The sequence below is a fragment of the Dipteris shenzhenensis genome, chromosome 24 (genome assembly GCF_047967505.1).
Source record: "Dipteris shenzhenensis isolate YYH24624 ecotype China chromosome 24, Dip_SZ_1.0, whole genome shotgun sequence".
Lineage (NCBI taxonomy): Eukaryota > Viridiplantae > Streptophyta > Polypodiopsida > Gleicheniales > Dipteridaceae > Dipteris > Dipteris shenzhenensis.
The window spans coordinates 18,115,876-18,132,352 of NC_141619.1; the positions used below are offsets into that span (position 1 = coordinate 18,115,876).

The window sequence follows — 16,477 nt, forward strand, 5'->3', positions numbered from 1 at the left end:
AAATGAGGACATGTGGCAGCTTAGAGAAGAAGAGCTTACCATGTGTCACAAAGGAGAAGCTCCTAGATGGAGGCTTTGAGAACTGGGAGGAGATGGAAAGACAAATGCAAGCTTTGAGTGGGGAGGAGGTAGAAAGACAAGAGGCAACTTTGGGAGGAAGGAGGATATGGAAGGTCAATGGAATGAAGGAAGGAGATGGAAGTCTCAAAGCCTTGGTTAAGACTTAGCCAGAGTTTCACAAGCCAATCCAAGTTTCAGACGATAAACAATACGCACCAAAACGAAATGAAATGGAAAGACAAGATGCAAGCTTTGAGTGGGGAGGACGTAGAAAGACACAAGGCAGCTTTGGGAGTAAGGAGAAATGGAAGGTTAATGGAATGAAGGAAGGAGATGGAAGTCTCAAAGCCTTGGTTAAAACTTAGCGATAATTTCACAAGCCAATCCAAGTTTCAAACGATCAACAACACACACCAAAACAAAATGAAATCTTAAAGAGTACGCCAATCAATGCATGTGCCAAAAGAAGTTTCAAGTGTTTAAAATATGCATTTGTATCAGCCTTGGCCATTTTTGAATTAATTATTCGTTGATCTGTTAAGTAGACAAACGAGACCTCCATTGGATGTACATAAAGAAGTAACTTAGATTCCTGAATCTAGCATTGACGAAAGAAGCTAGCACAAAATCATTCAAGCCATAGGGGAGAATGAGGCCTATCTTGCGGCATCTAATTTATAAACCACCATTGTGGGATTATTGAAAACTTTTCCACTAAACTGTTAGTGTAATCTCAGAACAGAGTCAGTTTTGCAAAAAGAGCTGAACGGAGCAATCATATGCGTGCTTTTGCACAAAGTGCTTGATGCTTGATGTTGAAAGCATGGTCCGTTTCCAATGCACAAAGTGGATCTCTTGCAACCTCTTGCATTACTCTTAACAATTATGAGACCATTCACATAAGAAACTAATCGAACGTTGTGAGCATGACTCCTTGAAGCAAATGCTTTCTACTGCCTCACTGAGGGAACATCCACCTTCAGATAGGGAGTGGTTGAGGATGGTCATGTATCTCTTCCTGTGCATAGGACAAGTTCAGTTATTTTAAAGATACACCCTCTCCAAGGTATTCTCTGCAATTGGCTTCATGATTCTCGTTAAGAGTGACCCATGGCCCCTAGACGTGAAGCCTAATGTTATTTTAAAGATACACCCTCTCCAAGATATTCTTTGCAACCACCATCATGACTCTTGTTGAGTGCGACCCATGGACCCTACACATGTGACATGAACCCTACACTACCATGCTGAGATATGTTGCATTATATATGATTCTTCCTAATACATCATGCAAATGGGAATCCCCCATTCTCCTCAAAGAAAATTTGATTCAATAGTTAGATTGTGGGGATTTGGACGTGGTTGAATACGTAAGTAAATCACTAGATTAACTTTTCCTCTAAAGCTAAAAGGAATTGCTTTTCAAAGCAAAGATTTTGATCTAGTCTTTTGCTCTTAGTATTTTGCAAAGAATGTCCCCCTATTAGTACTTCCATTTCCTATACCTTGAAAATCCCAAATTGAACTTTGGCTACCTGTGTTCTTTAAGGTGTGCATTTCCATGTGTGTTAATGCTAGTTTTGGAGACCCATTATGTAACCATGATTCACATTAAGAAGCGTAGGAGATTCTGGAAAGCTGGTAAGTAAATTATACTCAGTTTTGACTTGAACCAGAAAGAAGTTTCAGTATATTCTGTGGTATGTAGATGCAGGACAAAATCTACATATAAGAAGAGTAAATTTGTTCCCAAATCCAGTACTTGAGGGGTTTGTCTGGCCCTGAGAACAAATATAAAATTGGAGTATAGAATTTTTCAACCCCCAACAAGCTATAGATTGCTTTGAGATGGGGCAATTACATCAAACCTGAGAAGGCTCAAAATTTACATTGGACACGTTCCTTAAGGAACAATGGGTAGAAGCAGGACTGATATCAGCAGGGAGCTTTACAACTGTCACTGGACATGGAGCATTATTCACCACATAATTGCTGACGCTTCCAAGCAAAGCCCTGCCCATACCATAAGCTCTCGGAATAAGTTTAAGCTTGACAACCAACATAAACAGAATCCACATATGAAATTATTAGCAGTATGATGAAGGTTACTTCTTACCTCTTCAGTGTCCCCAAGCCTCTGCTACCCATCACTATACAATCTAAGGGCAGATCAACCACGGCATCACATACCTTCTCCCTTGCATCACCCCAGTAGACCTTGAAAACTACAACCAGCTGCGCGCACACACAACATAATGGCATGTGAGTAAGGCGTATGTCCAAGCTGCTGGTTATATTAGTATATGAGTAAATTGCTCCATCATTCATATGGGCATCCATCTGTTTGGGTATGCACATATTGCAGTAGTTTATGAGAGAATTATAAGACTGCATCCATCGTTCATCTAAGCCTAACTGCATCCATCATTCATATGAGCATCCATCTGTAGTGGTTTTCACAGGATGCTCGTATTTTCTACAACTTCATCCATCATTCATCTAAGCCTAAGCAATATGCTCCTTCTTTTTGTTTCTGAGAGGAGTGCATCCATCATTCGTATGATCGTCTATCTGTAATAAAGCTTCAATATCTTGCTTTATGAGCAGACAGGATTGGTTTATACATCCATGAAACTTAGGAATACTAAATTCGCAACCATTGCATTCTTTATTTATTGAAGCACCGAGTAAGGGTGAAGACAATATTGAGGAGGGTTTCATCTGATGATTTGTTGTACTCTTGTATATGATCTCAAATCAGAAAAATCAACACCTGGGTGTCGCCTCCACGAACAACAGATCAAATACAAGAGTACAAGAGTGCTTGGGATGATGCTTCATCAGTGGTGCAAACAAGAGCGTCAGTTTGCATTCATGAACCAAGCACGAATCTTATCTGAAGATAAGGCCTTGGCTCAAATGCAAAGGAAAGAAGAACTACCTTTGCTTGACGTGCCTCTTGCTCCAACAAAGAGAACAGCTGTGGATCAGGGGCGACTCCGTACTTGTTGGCGATGCCAGGTGAGGCAAAGTCGGAGAGAGAGATCAAAGCTGAGGAAGGCAAACCAAGGAAGAGATCAGCACCACCACATCATTTGCAGCTTCCGAGATGCAAAAGAAGCGATCGAATGAAAGAGTGGCGAGAGTGTGTTTACGAGATCCAGTGTCTTCCCAGAGATGCATCTTGCCCATCTCGTTCTGTTTTTTGTTGACAATGACGAAGATGAGGTGATCGCCTTCCTTGACAATGTTTCGCAAAGCCCACTGCAAGGAATACTTGCTACCAGCAGAGAAATCCATGGCGATTCCTACGCGCCTAGCTGCCATAGCTCCTTTCTTTGAGCACTCACTCTCTCTCTGTCTTTGGCTCTCTGTGGCTTCGACGGCCTGTGAATCTGAGCGCTCTTGATGCTCCGAATTCTATGGCCTCTTCCCCTGCGGAATTCTGGTCCTTTATCGGGCCGATCAGCGGCGGTTTTGTTACGTGCTCTATACCCAACGCACTTGCCTTCGACCGCCCGGCTTTTCCTTTTCGTAACCGAAAAGTCCTCCCCCTTGGCGACACGCTCTTCTCACACGCCTCTGCGCAGCCTCATCGACAGAATGACCCCCAAAGTTCCAGTCAAGCAGCTGGGCTGGCGATGGGGAAAGGCCAAACGACGAAGCGGGAAGAGGTCAGACGGAGGGAAGGTGCAAGGCTGCAACACACTCGGCCCCTCTCGCGCGCTCTTCAAAGCAATTTCGAAGGAAAATGTCAAAAATCTACAGCGGGGAGGCGGAGGGGAGCAGCTGCCTGTCTCTCTCGCCCTCCCTGCCTGTCTCTCTCGCCCTCTCTCTGTCTCCCTCTCTCTGTAGAGTCTACTTCGTCGCGATCGGGGCAAAAGCTATGACAATTGAATGCTGCCTCTCCGCGCCGCTCTCGCCAATTCTCCGAGCTCTCTCTCTCTCTCTCTCTCTCTCTCTCTCAGGCTCTCGCAGGCTCTCTCTGTGCAGCTGTCGCCCTTTCTCCAACTATCAATTTGACAGCCATGACACGGCCCGTTGCTGCTGGCAGCAGCAGCCGACAGTTGCATCGCCGCAACAGGAAAAGATTTGCCGTAGGACCCTTTCACCCCGGGTGGCACACGCAGCCAGGAAGCTCCCCTGAGCCCTTTCCTCCCTGGCTCTCGCGTCTCTCTCTTTTTGGGTGTTGTGTGTATCTCCATCCCATCAAGTCCACCGCGAGTCCATCACATGATGAATCGTGACGACGATGATGGCAGGCAGCAGCAGCAGGGGAATCATGCAAAGCAAGCAGCCATGCGAAGTCAGATCTTTGTGCGCTCCACGCGTCGGACAATCCCACTGCTGCTGATCGTGAATCCGATCCTCCATCCGAACAACAAGCTTAATTCACAGCAGCAATCCCCAAATTTCAAAGCTCAACACGAAGCTCCATGGAAGCAAAGGATCAAACTCTCTCTCCAGAGTGCAGATTCCATCTTGTGAAAGCAACCTCCCCCGTAGGATCACCCTCTACTGCCGTCGAAGATCTATCATTCTCGGCGCGAGGCATCGCCATCCACCTACGACGGACGATTCGCTGACATGGCAAGCACAAGTTCAGTGTGTTGTCGCTATCACTCAGAAGCGGCCCCAAAGCTTGACTTTCGTGAAAAGCCCGCGGGAGGCTTTTCACGAAGGGCGAGCGGCTCGCCAGATCTTCACATCAATGTATAGGGGAATGAAGGCCTTTCCGAGAAGAAAAGTGCCCGGTCAATGGCGAGTGGTCGATAGCCACGAGCCATTTGCCGAACACTTTCCGACCCGAAAATGGCCAACCACACGTCGAGGGTCGTAGGGAGGCAGCTAGAGTACCTCCAACTAGGTATTCTGGTTGCGAGAAGTACTTGGTTGTGAAATCTGGTTCGGGCCAGGGAATAGAGTCCGGTTGCCACAAATGGGTTGGGCACATTCTCCTTCTACAAATGTTTCAATCGGACACCTCACATTAAATCTGTCTCTTTACGTGAGGTTGACACACAAGTTTCACACAGGGTTTGAGGCAAGAAAAAATAGCTCGACCAGCCAAATTGGCAATCAAACCAGTCAATTTCTGGTTGGAACTTCAAAATTTCTAGCAATATATAACTAAAAAGCCTTATCATCATTTGTGAGATCCAACATCCCCTAAGAAGTACTAGCAAAAATAGCAATAAAGAGTGATTGACGACTTACATATCTATTTTGACATTTGCCTTTTGTAACATGTAGATGCGTGTTGAGGTTAGGACACCGCCACTTTTGTGCATATTGGTAGACCTCAGAAAAGTAACTTGCTAAGTTTTACAAGCAAGGCAAGCCAGTGGAAGCCATGTCATGTAGTGACAATGTTTAGTGTGCTTGGAAGGGCATTTTGTCACATGTAACAATTGCCCTCATAGTGGGTTGCCAACCTTGAAGGGTTTATTGCCATGTTCTACATGTGGCTTGGCTTACGAACCCAGATCTAAACTAAAGGCACTTTTAGTAACCCACACTTCATTGGGTTGTAGGTGTTAGAGAAAAGGTACTCCATTGAACGTTCATGCACATTTCATGTTTTCCTAAGGTCTTCAAGGAGTTGAGAATGCGATCTTGGGTTGTTTTCAACACACATGACTTGTGAGCACGTTTGATACCTAATAACATGTACTTTTTTTTAAAGGGGAAAGATGGGGGAATACCTTCCACAAAACTTTTATTAAAGGAGGGTAATCATCCCCTAAAAAGACTAGAATTGAAAAATAAACACGTAACTAGAAATTTTACAACCTTTCGTACCATTTTATGCCTCCACTTTACTTTTTCATTTGCCTTTCACTTCACCTCCCCAACCCCTCACTCAAGGGTGTCAACTTTGAAAATAGGATGCTTTCATAGGTTTCAATGTGCCGAAAGCCACTTTCTTTATATGGTGTGAGAGAATATCAGATCTCAAGATGAGGATTATACTCTAGATGTTATATGTTCTACTTTTCGTTGTTTCTAGATGATGGAATGGGGGTAGATAGAGAAGTTTTCTTTGAGAGTGGTTGTATGGTGCAAAACTTAAATAAGCATTAGGGGAGAATTGGGGTCTCCAAAGGGCCCCCAATTAGTGTTTCCTAATTTCAAGGGATTAGTGAGATATTTGAGGTGTACCAATGGGAGTGCTCCTTTTTGTGGGGCAATGCCATGTTGAGGTGGAGGGTGGGCAGACCTGCAAATAGCCCCTATTGGCTACTCCTCTTACACCGGGGACCACTCAAACCATCCCCCCCCCCTCAACCCATGCTTGACCCTTCTCCCATCATATGCACCGGATGTGCACAGTTTCCAAGCAAAGACCTACGAGCAGAAAAGTCCGAGCGATAATTTTTGACACCAACTATGCTTGTATATTTCTCAAAGGAATATACAATTCTTTCTTAATTTCTCATTTATGGAACCATATACTTACTTATTTTTCATTATAACCCTCATTTTAGAGAACATTACCTATATATGAACAAACAGTGAACACTTTAGAAACTCCTATAAATACCTCCTTACCATACTCTCTTTTGAGGATTATGGTAATTCAATCGATTTAAAAGAGTTTCCCTAATCTTTAGCAATCCCATATTTGAAGCTCTCATATAACAATGTATACCATATTCCTTGGATGAGTAGGAAAAAGATATTGGAAACCTCGTACTTGAAGCCATTATAATTGATCATAAATTAATATCTGATACATTATCAAATATGGGAAGGCAAGGGAGGGATTTTCAAAATATTCCCGATTCTCCAAACCTAAGTACTTTTAAGGAAATGTGGTCTCTATTCAACTCCTTCTTACCATAGTATGAATTAGGAAGAAGTTGTAACTCTCATATACATCTTGAAATTTTTAATTTTTCTCTTTTATAACTATAAAAAGTGTAATTTTAAGCCTACCATTGCATAGATCATGAGATTCTGAACATCTTTTCCTTTTACAACTCCTCAATTTGAGCTAAGGAGCAAAAGTTATGACCCCTTCTGCGTAGGCTCTCTAAGGGTATTCCACCGGCGGAATAGGGTTGGGGCAAGCTCTTCAAACCATATTCCTCGCAAAATACACTTAGAGGGTCTATTAAAAAGGTATTATATATTTTTCTTAGGTCATCCTAAGGAACTGTAAACAGGATATTTGCTCAAAATTTCATGATCCAACCAATGGTGAAAGGAAAAGAAAGGATTTTTGAAAGTCGTAAATAAGTCACCACTTAGACATTATATATGTATATTATATAAACGTATATTTATATCTATATCTATTTATCAATATTTCATATTTACTTACATATTCCTTGAAATAATTTGGATTTTTTTGCTCCCCAAAAAAGACGAGCCTATATATTTGGACCCTCCCACCTTTTGTCCGCTCATCGAGAGGATCTACCAAGGGTCCACATAAGCTTCCCAAGAGCAAAGGAGGTGATCTTTTGCATGAATGGAAGGGCTGCAACATGAAGTTCAAGCTTGGGAAGAAAGGATTACTTGCAAAGGTGCAACACATCTACATGGGGAAGGACATGCGCCTTCCTCCGTGAAGCAATCAATCGACAATACCATCGCATTGTAAGTCTGCATTTTGTGTAAGATTTTGAAGTGTAATGAGTCAACTTGAAATTGTATTTTGAAATAGAACCAGTGTAATGAGTCAGTTTGAAATTGTATTTTGAAATAGCACTTGTGCATAGTAGATGTATTTCCTTCAGACTTTGAGGAGTGGGAACCAGTTAAGTGCTTCTTAGGTAAGTTTACTACCATTCATGAGGATTTAGGAAGGCAAATGCATGCTGGAGAGAAGTCCTCTGCTTTGAAACAGGGAAATATCTATTGGTATAATGCCAAGTACATTACTCCAAGGACGGCATCAAGGTATGGCCATCTTCAATGCATTGCAACATCACAACTTGAAGACATGGATTGCAGCATGGTGGACACAAGAACAATGCAATCATACAAGGAAAATATTGCAAAGGATGTGGGCATGGCCATGAAGTTTACATTTGGCTCTAAATGGGTAAGGTTGTCTTGGTTTATGCCTCTGCACATTTTTGCTTCTTGTTTTCATAATATCCAGATGCGCAGCAGAACAAAAACCATGTGGTCATGCAAGTGCCTATATGAGAATGCCCGTGAGGAATTGCTTGGGGTGAATTAGGGAAGTAGGTCAGGTGAACAAAAGGGCGATTTGTTTCAATGCCATGTATATAAGGACAATGTGGTTGTCAAGTACCACATCTCTGGCCAAATGTTATATTTTGCTTTCCAATATAGGCGCTGGAAGAAAACAGGTGACAATTGGCTCCCCCTTGACTCTAACGATGATGATAATACAGGGGTGAGTTTATGTATTGGTTCTCATTTAGGAGATGTTAAGAATGTGACTATCACGTCACAATGGACTCTCAGGGACATGCGGGAACACCTATTGGTCATGGAGGATGGCATGTCTCAGTCCTTTCACTTTGCCTTAAATGGTGAAAAGGTAGGAAAGCATGCAGAGAAGCTCGTGCATAGTGCCACTTTTATCCCTCTTGCAATATTGAAGATTGTCTAGAAAATGTGGGGTGGAACAATTGTGGATTTTGACATTTTCCAATTAATAGTGGTGCAATTAATTTTGATGTTTTGAATGGTTTTGTTTCATGTCAATGTCGAGTTTTTTCCAAAAATTTTGTAATTCTTTTTATTTTTTATATTTAGAACATTTGGGTATATATAGGTTATAAAGTTACTTTCGTTTCAAAGTTTCACTATCATAGCCATAGTTCTCCTAGCTACCAAACTACCATGGATTCTGCTGGGTTTACCTTCCACGATTTCATCTCCGTCCAGAGGAGGAGTTATTCCCAGTCTTTGATAAGAGCATAGATGTCCTAGGCACCTACTTGGGAGCTTGAGATGATTTTGAAGACCTCATCAAAGTACATGCAAGACTACATCGCGAGTTTTGCATATCAACTTGATGAGCCTATAAAAAGATGGGTCCCAATTGATTATTTGAAGTACTTGTTCAATCAAGAACCCAGGTTCGTGAAGCATTTAATCGCTTTCAAGCCCAGCTCACACCCCTAGGGTTTAGGGAGGTGGACATTGATGACCTCCTAGCATGTGGAGTCATAGAAAACACAGGAAATAGGTTCCTATCCTAGGAAATGACCTTTATTTTCCTTCTCCAGGAGGGACAAATGGAAGAGGAGGCCTCGACCTCAAGCCCTAACCCTGCCCCTACCCTTTCCGATCCTCTTATTTTTGTAGATGACCCAACATCTACAATGAAGAGCCCATAGATGAAGAAGCTGAGGAGCGGGAAGTTGCATTGGCTCTAGAAGTGCTCCAGCGACCTCCTCAACCCCATTCTACTTCTCAAATTCTATCCACCTTGGGCACCACCTCTGTTGACCCCGCAACAATGATATGGTTTCTTGCTCCCCTTCTTGTCGATGGAGAACAATACCTCTTTCTCCATGGCATAGAGGTTATGTTTGGTCTCTGGGAGGATGAAGCTCTTGGTATCCTGTGTGGATACGAGGTGGACACGACTATGCAAGAACTTGGGTTTTTGGGAGCAGATGATTCAATAGAAGAGGTTCTTGCTTTAACACTGGCCCAAATTAAAGATGCAGAGACATCAATCTACTCCGACCTACCTGATGTTCCAAAAGAAGCCTCCACATCTCACTCCAGACAGCAGGAGGCCTCTGGATCCATCCTCATTGACCAAGAGGAAGGGATTGAGCATGATGACTCCGTAGTGGTAAGAAACTATGAGTATAGACTAATTTTAGGTCGCCAGGCAAGCCTAGATTGATCTGATCTAGATCATCCTCCTTCACCCTAGAGCTCTTTCTCATGTGTTCTGCAAATGCTCTTTCTGCCTCAAGAATAGCTTGGCTCTTTGTTGTTATGTTGTCGAATGGATTTGCGGATGCACTCATTGAAGTAGTATATTAGGCATTAGTACCATTTGAGGGGTTGAGTCCTATTTTGGAAAAGATTTGGCATATTAATTATGCTAGCTAGCAGATCTTATTAGGTTTTAGGTGTCAAGTTGTTAGTCGGTGTCAGAGTGCTATTGGTTATTGCAACATGGTTGATAATTAGCATGGTCAATATTTGCAACGTATGCTATGGTACAGTTAACCCAACTGGTCAATGCTAATGTAGCATGGTCAACAGTTAATTTACTATCTGTTGGGATATTAACTTGCCATGTGTGGGGTTATAATGCAGCATATGTTGTGTTACAGTCAATGCAGTGTGTCTCTCCAAGACTCTATTGCTCATGGAGGATTAGCAAGCTTCTATGTAGTGTTTGGAGTGCTTAGGGACTACTTTTCTATCTACTATACCTACTTACAAACATGAAGCAACAAAAAAACAATAAGAAAGAACAAGTTTTGAAGGAAAATTGGGGTGTTTTACAAAAATTGACATCATACACACCTTAGCAATCACATAAACTACCTTTCTACAAACTTTGAGCACTAAAAAACACCAAAACTTCGTCAAAATCACTCCAAATGACTTCCAACACAGTCTTCCACTCACACCTTCCTACATACAAAAAACCAACAGCTTTTCACTAAGCTTACTCAGCTTTGGGCAATGGGTGGTAACAAAAGAAGCAAATGTGATGCAAAAGCACACTTGAAACTCCTCAACAATTATGCCAAAAATGTGTAGTACAATGGTGACTCACGTGTCATGGGGATCTTGCAGGAACGCCGATGGAGTACTCCTCCAAGCTACTTTGGGTTGAGAGCAATGCATGCACATGCTAACCATTAGTGTCACTCTAGCGACTCTTAGCTTATTGCAATCGTGAATCCATAAGGGGAAGAAGAGGGAGGGGAGATGGAAGTGGATAAGGGAGAGGAGGAGAATAAGAAGAGTGGAGGAGAAGAGAACATGGCATTCACAAAGGGCACTATGAGGGAACAAGAGACAACTCCATTAAGGAACAGAGAGCTTGTATTCCAATGTGTTCAACCAATAAGTGAAGACCAAAATCAACCATTTGGCCTTTTATTCATGCCATCACTTTTATACCACTCTCTTTCCTCATTCTTCACAATCAACTTGGGCCTATTTGGCTCCAAGGCACAATCCTAGCTTTACGGACGCACCACTACCCATCAAATGACATTGCCACCAACTAACATAGTTAACATCCTCCACATTCACATGGATTCCCTCATTAACATGTTACAACAATACAAACCACTCATTGATCACCACTAATTTTTTGTGTTCAATCCCCCCCTCCACATGATTAGGGTACAAGTCCATTAGCACAAGATGTCACTCATTGACAAATTAGACATGACAAAGCATACTTTCAACCCCTCCTTGATTTTGTATTTGCAATTGAAGCAAGACCTTGAAGAGTGAAAAAAGGCCCATGTTTTAAGAAAAAACGAATTTCAACCAACCTTTGCTAGTAGCTGAAAGCCCTAGCTTTCTAGGGCAAACACGAAAAATCGTGACTACCCTTTGATTGCAAAAGAGAGAGCTCTTGTGCTCTTTGTATCAATTGAGATTCATACTCAACTCTTGCTCCCCTATGAGCCATTTTGTAAAAGAGTTTTCTATTGCGATAAAGACCTTGGGTTGGGGGGGCAACCCTTATATTTGGGCCCTAGTGTTGCATTTTCTGTCTCTTCTCCCCTCTCCCACTCCCTTTCTCATTGTTGCGATGAAGAAGTTAGTTGGATTGTCACCTTCCCTCCTCTCTTTTTCCAATTGCACATGATTCTTGGAGTTGCCCCACAATCACTTTGAGGTTTCCAACTTGCTCACGGAGTTGTCTCCTCCATAGCATGTGCCCTATAGCCAGTTTGGCATGTGGGTTTGAGAATTTCATGTGATGTGCTATTATTTATTGTAATTTCCAAGAAGTCATTTAAGGTTTCAGTCACTATCAGAGTGCAACTTTGTCACTTTCCTTGGTGACAACAATCCCAACCGCTACAAGATTGTAGAGAACAGTAACAAAATTGTAGAAGACATAATCAATCCAACAAAAAGAGAAGCTTTCAATACAAATGACCCAGACCAGAAGCTGTCAAAGTGATTGCAATTTGCAAGTGCATCTTTGCTCAACTAGTTAGCTGCTATAGTTTACAATTCTTCACTCAACCGTGTCTGTTGGCCCCAAACAAGAAATCTTTTTAATGCAAGAAAGGTTGATCTTTGTTCAAGTTCTTGCCAGTTGTGATCCACAATCGGTTTCTTCTATCTCAACCATCCAGTGCTTTTTAGATTAGTCAACTTCAAAGCAATCTAGCCTTGATCTATTTCAGCTTTTGAGCACATCATGGCTTTAGAGAATAGAAGTCCAGCTACTAGACGACCTAGGAAGAGGGGACTTACTTGTAAGGCCAGATGATGACCTTGACAAAAATTCTATAAAACCATAATCCATGAGTTCAAGTTTTTGAAGAAGGTCCTCAATTTCATCATCTTTGAAGCCAGTCCTATTGAGCACATGTCCAAGTAGGTGATGGGTTTCTTCTCCCAAGGAAGTGAGTCAGAGATGCTCTCCTAGTCCTCCATTGGTCTCTTCAAAAGAATCCCCAAACACATCAATGTTTGAGAAGGCATTCTCCTAGTCCCCATCACCTTCTTGAAAACATCATAGCTCGGGGTAAAGGGACAGGAGTCCAAAGCCAAACAAAAGAACACTCCTTAGAGGAAAAAGTACAAAGGAAAGTCTTCTAAATCTAGTCTCTCTTCATCCTCCTCTTCGTGTGACTCTTCATGCCAACAACATGGAGGAAATCACTCAAAGACCAAGGAGAAAAAATTCAAAGGAGAAGGCAAGTCTGTTCACTATGTCACCAATGATGGAGCTTATGGACAAACCGAGAGAGCTATGAAGTTCATAAACCTATTCAACGTGGCCTTTGTTGCTTAATAGGATTTCCCAGCTTCCTCTTTCTGATGTGAGGAGCACGATGATAATAAGGCTTTCAGACTACTTTTGAGAAGGTGTGGTGATGTTCAAAGGAAGAAAAGTCAAGTCCTAGCTCCCTAGCATTCAAATCTTATGTGTAAATTTTTATAAGAGAGTGCAATGTTGAAATTCTGTCTTTATGATTCAAAGGATGAAAAGTTGAGTCCCAACCTCCCACCATTACTCCCATATGTTAATTATTAACTTTAATGGAAGTGCAAGGTTAAGATTTGTTTATCTTAAAGAAAAGAAATCGAGGAGTCAAGTTAATAAGAATTTGAGCTCTATGGTGCTCTCAATAAGATCAAGAGATGTTCCCATTTTGTTAGTAGGAAGTCTCTAATGGATATGATTATGTCAAATAGTATCTTAACCTTGCTAAAGGGTAGAGTGACCACTCTTATTTAATAATAGTTTAAGTCATAAACGTCAGTAAAATTTTAGCCACATTCTTTACTACCTTGATTAATCAATAATTAATGTTAGGAAATTTCAACTATTTATATTTGTATGTAACTAAAATGATTACTCTAAAATTGAATTATAGTTATTTTTCTTTAATTTAAATTAGTAATGACCATATTAATGAGATAACCTTAGCTACTTTTACTTGAGATAAAATTATTTATTAGAGTGTATGTCCGACCTTCAGTGAAAATTCACAAAACGATTTTAAAAATAGATTAGAATTATCGATTGATCACTAATTCTTTATTAGTTTGAGATAAAAAGTATATATAATTAGAGAAACAAAATTATCAAGTATATGATTAGTATAAATAATCAAAGTAGCAATCTTTTAAAATTAGTTAGATCATTAATTATAAATTAATCAGAGTAAGAAAAAATTAAACTCTTATTAGCTAATTTATTGCTTGAATTTGGGAATTCCAAAGCAAATGCAAAAGGTTAAAGAAAATTAATCGACCAAAAAGTTAATATAGCAGCTCTTACTTTCCAAAGTTAAAAGAAAATGCAAAAAGTTAAATAAAATTAACCAACCAAAAAGTTAATTTAGGAGTCTGTTACTTTCCAAATATAAAAGAAAATGTAGAAAGTCAATGAAAAAGACAATTTAATTAAATTAACATATTTTTATTTAAGTTTATAAAAAATTAAGAAAAATTTAGGTAATAAAAATTTAGAAAATGAAGATAAGTCAACCAATTAACCTAATGCTACTCATATACTAATGTAAATAGAATATCATAATAAGACGTGTAAATTACCAGAATCAAATAAAGTGTACTCATAAACAAATCAAATTGGAATAATTATACACTTTAAAAGAAAAATTTACTATTTGAGGTTTTGCCTAAGGAGAGACAGACAGATCTATGCTGGAAAGAAGGCATGCAAGTTTGAGTATTTGGGCAACTAAGGAGCAAGAGTAAATCATTTCATGCTAGAAGGCTTTCAAGAAAAAAAAGAAGAGAAAAAACGAAACATCATTTTTGCAAATGCAGAAAATTGAGGAGATGTCCATAACGTGAGATTGTCCCTACTGTCTTTATATGGCTCATGTAAAAAGCTTGCTTTTAAAACTGTCACAGTAAAAACTAGATTATCATAATCTCTCAACTTTGGAATTTTTCATGGTATTATCATAATCTCTCAACTTTTGAGAGGCACAGACATTACACGTATAAAAGGAGCGTGCTCTGTATCATGATTTTGATATAAAGCACAACAATTGCTTTGAGTATACACAATCCATGGAACCACTTGCTTAAGATGTTTTTTGAGAACATTGACCTCTACCAATTTCATTAGTGATGTCCATTCAAAACTTTAGATTCAACCAGTGGCTTTTATTCACTATTCAAAACTTCATATTCAACCACTACAATGTCTTTTATTCACTATTTAAATCTTCATATTCAACCACTACACTGTATAGTATTCAAAACTTCAGATTCAACCACTATAGAAAGTGTCCTTAAAACTTCAGTGGTTCGGCCCTTACATTGATGAAACATCTCAAAACAACAAATATAGCAAGATTTAACCATAGAACCTATGGCAGCCAGCCTTTCAAGAAGGAGGAGAGGCCGAGTCACCAATTCTACATCCTGCCATGCTATGTGATAGCATTGAGCACAGAAAGTGCCTTTTATTCACTCAACACCACTGCTTAGTTCTAACGCGCTCCCATATTCGATGGAAGCCTCCTTGGAATCATGACTCTCAATTCCCCATACCTGACCTCTCGGCTTCTTAGTACCTACAAAATAGATGAAATAAGGAAAAGCAAGGCATTGCAAGAAGTCCAAACTTGCAAAGTCAAAATCCAAACCTGTTCAGATAGAAAACAGTTGATTAGAAGAATAGACGCCTTCTTCAATTCGATGGATGCCTTCCCCATCCAATGAAGATTATGTTGGATGTGTTGTAAAACCAAAACCTTTTTCCCCAACTCATAATCATCTTGTAAAAGTGAAAAATGAGCTGCTAGGAAAGGCGAGGACGTGGCTTTGTCAAACTGCATTGGCTTCTTGTCCCAAAGTAAATCAGTAAAAAAGTGAGCTGCAGAATTTCTCCTCGGCCGTTCACTCTTGTTATAAGAGCATGCATCATCATGGATCCATTCAAGAAAGGCTGGATCCTTTCCTAGCCTTTCGTTTCAAGCAGGATCTTCATCATGAGTTCCATTGCATATAAGATTGATGGATAATATTGTCTCTCTGGTGTTCCCTCTTCCATTTCATCCACCATCCTATTTGCATAAAGGAACAAAAACCAAGAAAGACATAAGGAAACTGTAAACATGGACAACTACCTCTCAAGCTTACTCCAAAAGGTATCTTCCCTTGTCTTACATAGAATAGGTACGTGACGTCTAAAGCTTTTTCGAAGGGTGTGAGGGGGGCTAAGAAATCCCTCTCCGATGCTTTCCCTTTTGAAATGTCAGAAGCGAGTTTAAACAATTTCCTATACAAGTGTTTGGATCACACCAATAAGATCGAGCTGTGGCAATTTGGTGTCAATTCTTTATCGATGGAGGCAGCTGCACATGTGGTGGAAGATAAAGGGTCAAATTTCACAATCTGCAGATTTCCTAAAGGTCAGCACACGAATGAGAAATTTTCAGCCTCTCTCTCCTCCAAAGATGAATTTCACCTTTTCCATTACTTGTGCAAATCTCTGGCACAAAGCTCGGGCAACCGAGATTTGCACAAGTAATGGAAAAGGTGAAATTCATCTTTGGAGGAGAGAGAGGCTGAAAATTTCTCATTCGTGTGTACCTTTAGGAAATCCACAGATTGTGAAATTTGATGCTTTATCTTCCACCACATGTGCAACTGCCTCCATCAATAAAGAATTGACACCAAATTGCCACAGTTCGATCTTATCGGGATGAGACTTTTTCTCGTCAATAAGTTCTTCTGCAGGCTTCATCATGGGGGAGATAATGAAAATTTC

The 16,477-nt window shown here is 40.5% G+C and overlaps 1 protein-coding gene across 1 annotated transcript; it reads right to left on the reverse strand.

The window, feature by feature from the left end:
* Positions 1–1,732: 1,732 nt before the first annotated feature.
* LOC147886307 (universal stress protein PHOS32-like) lies at positions 1,733–4,421 on the reverse strand. Its single transcript, XM_087395795.1, has 4 exons — positions 3,216–4,421; positions 3,002–3,111; positions 2,177–2,295; positions 1,733–2,073 (listed from the first exon to the last, which is right to left on the reverse strand). The coding sequence occupies exons 1-4, from the start codon at positions 3,385–3,387 to the stop codon at positions 1,923–1,925; spliced, it is 552 nt and encodes a 183-aa protein (XP_087251921.1). The 5' UTR covers positions 3,388–4,421; the 3' UTR covers positions 1,733–1,922.
* Between the last annotated feature and the right edge of the window lie 12,056 nt (positions 4,422–16,477).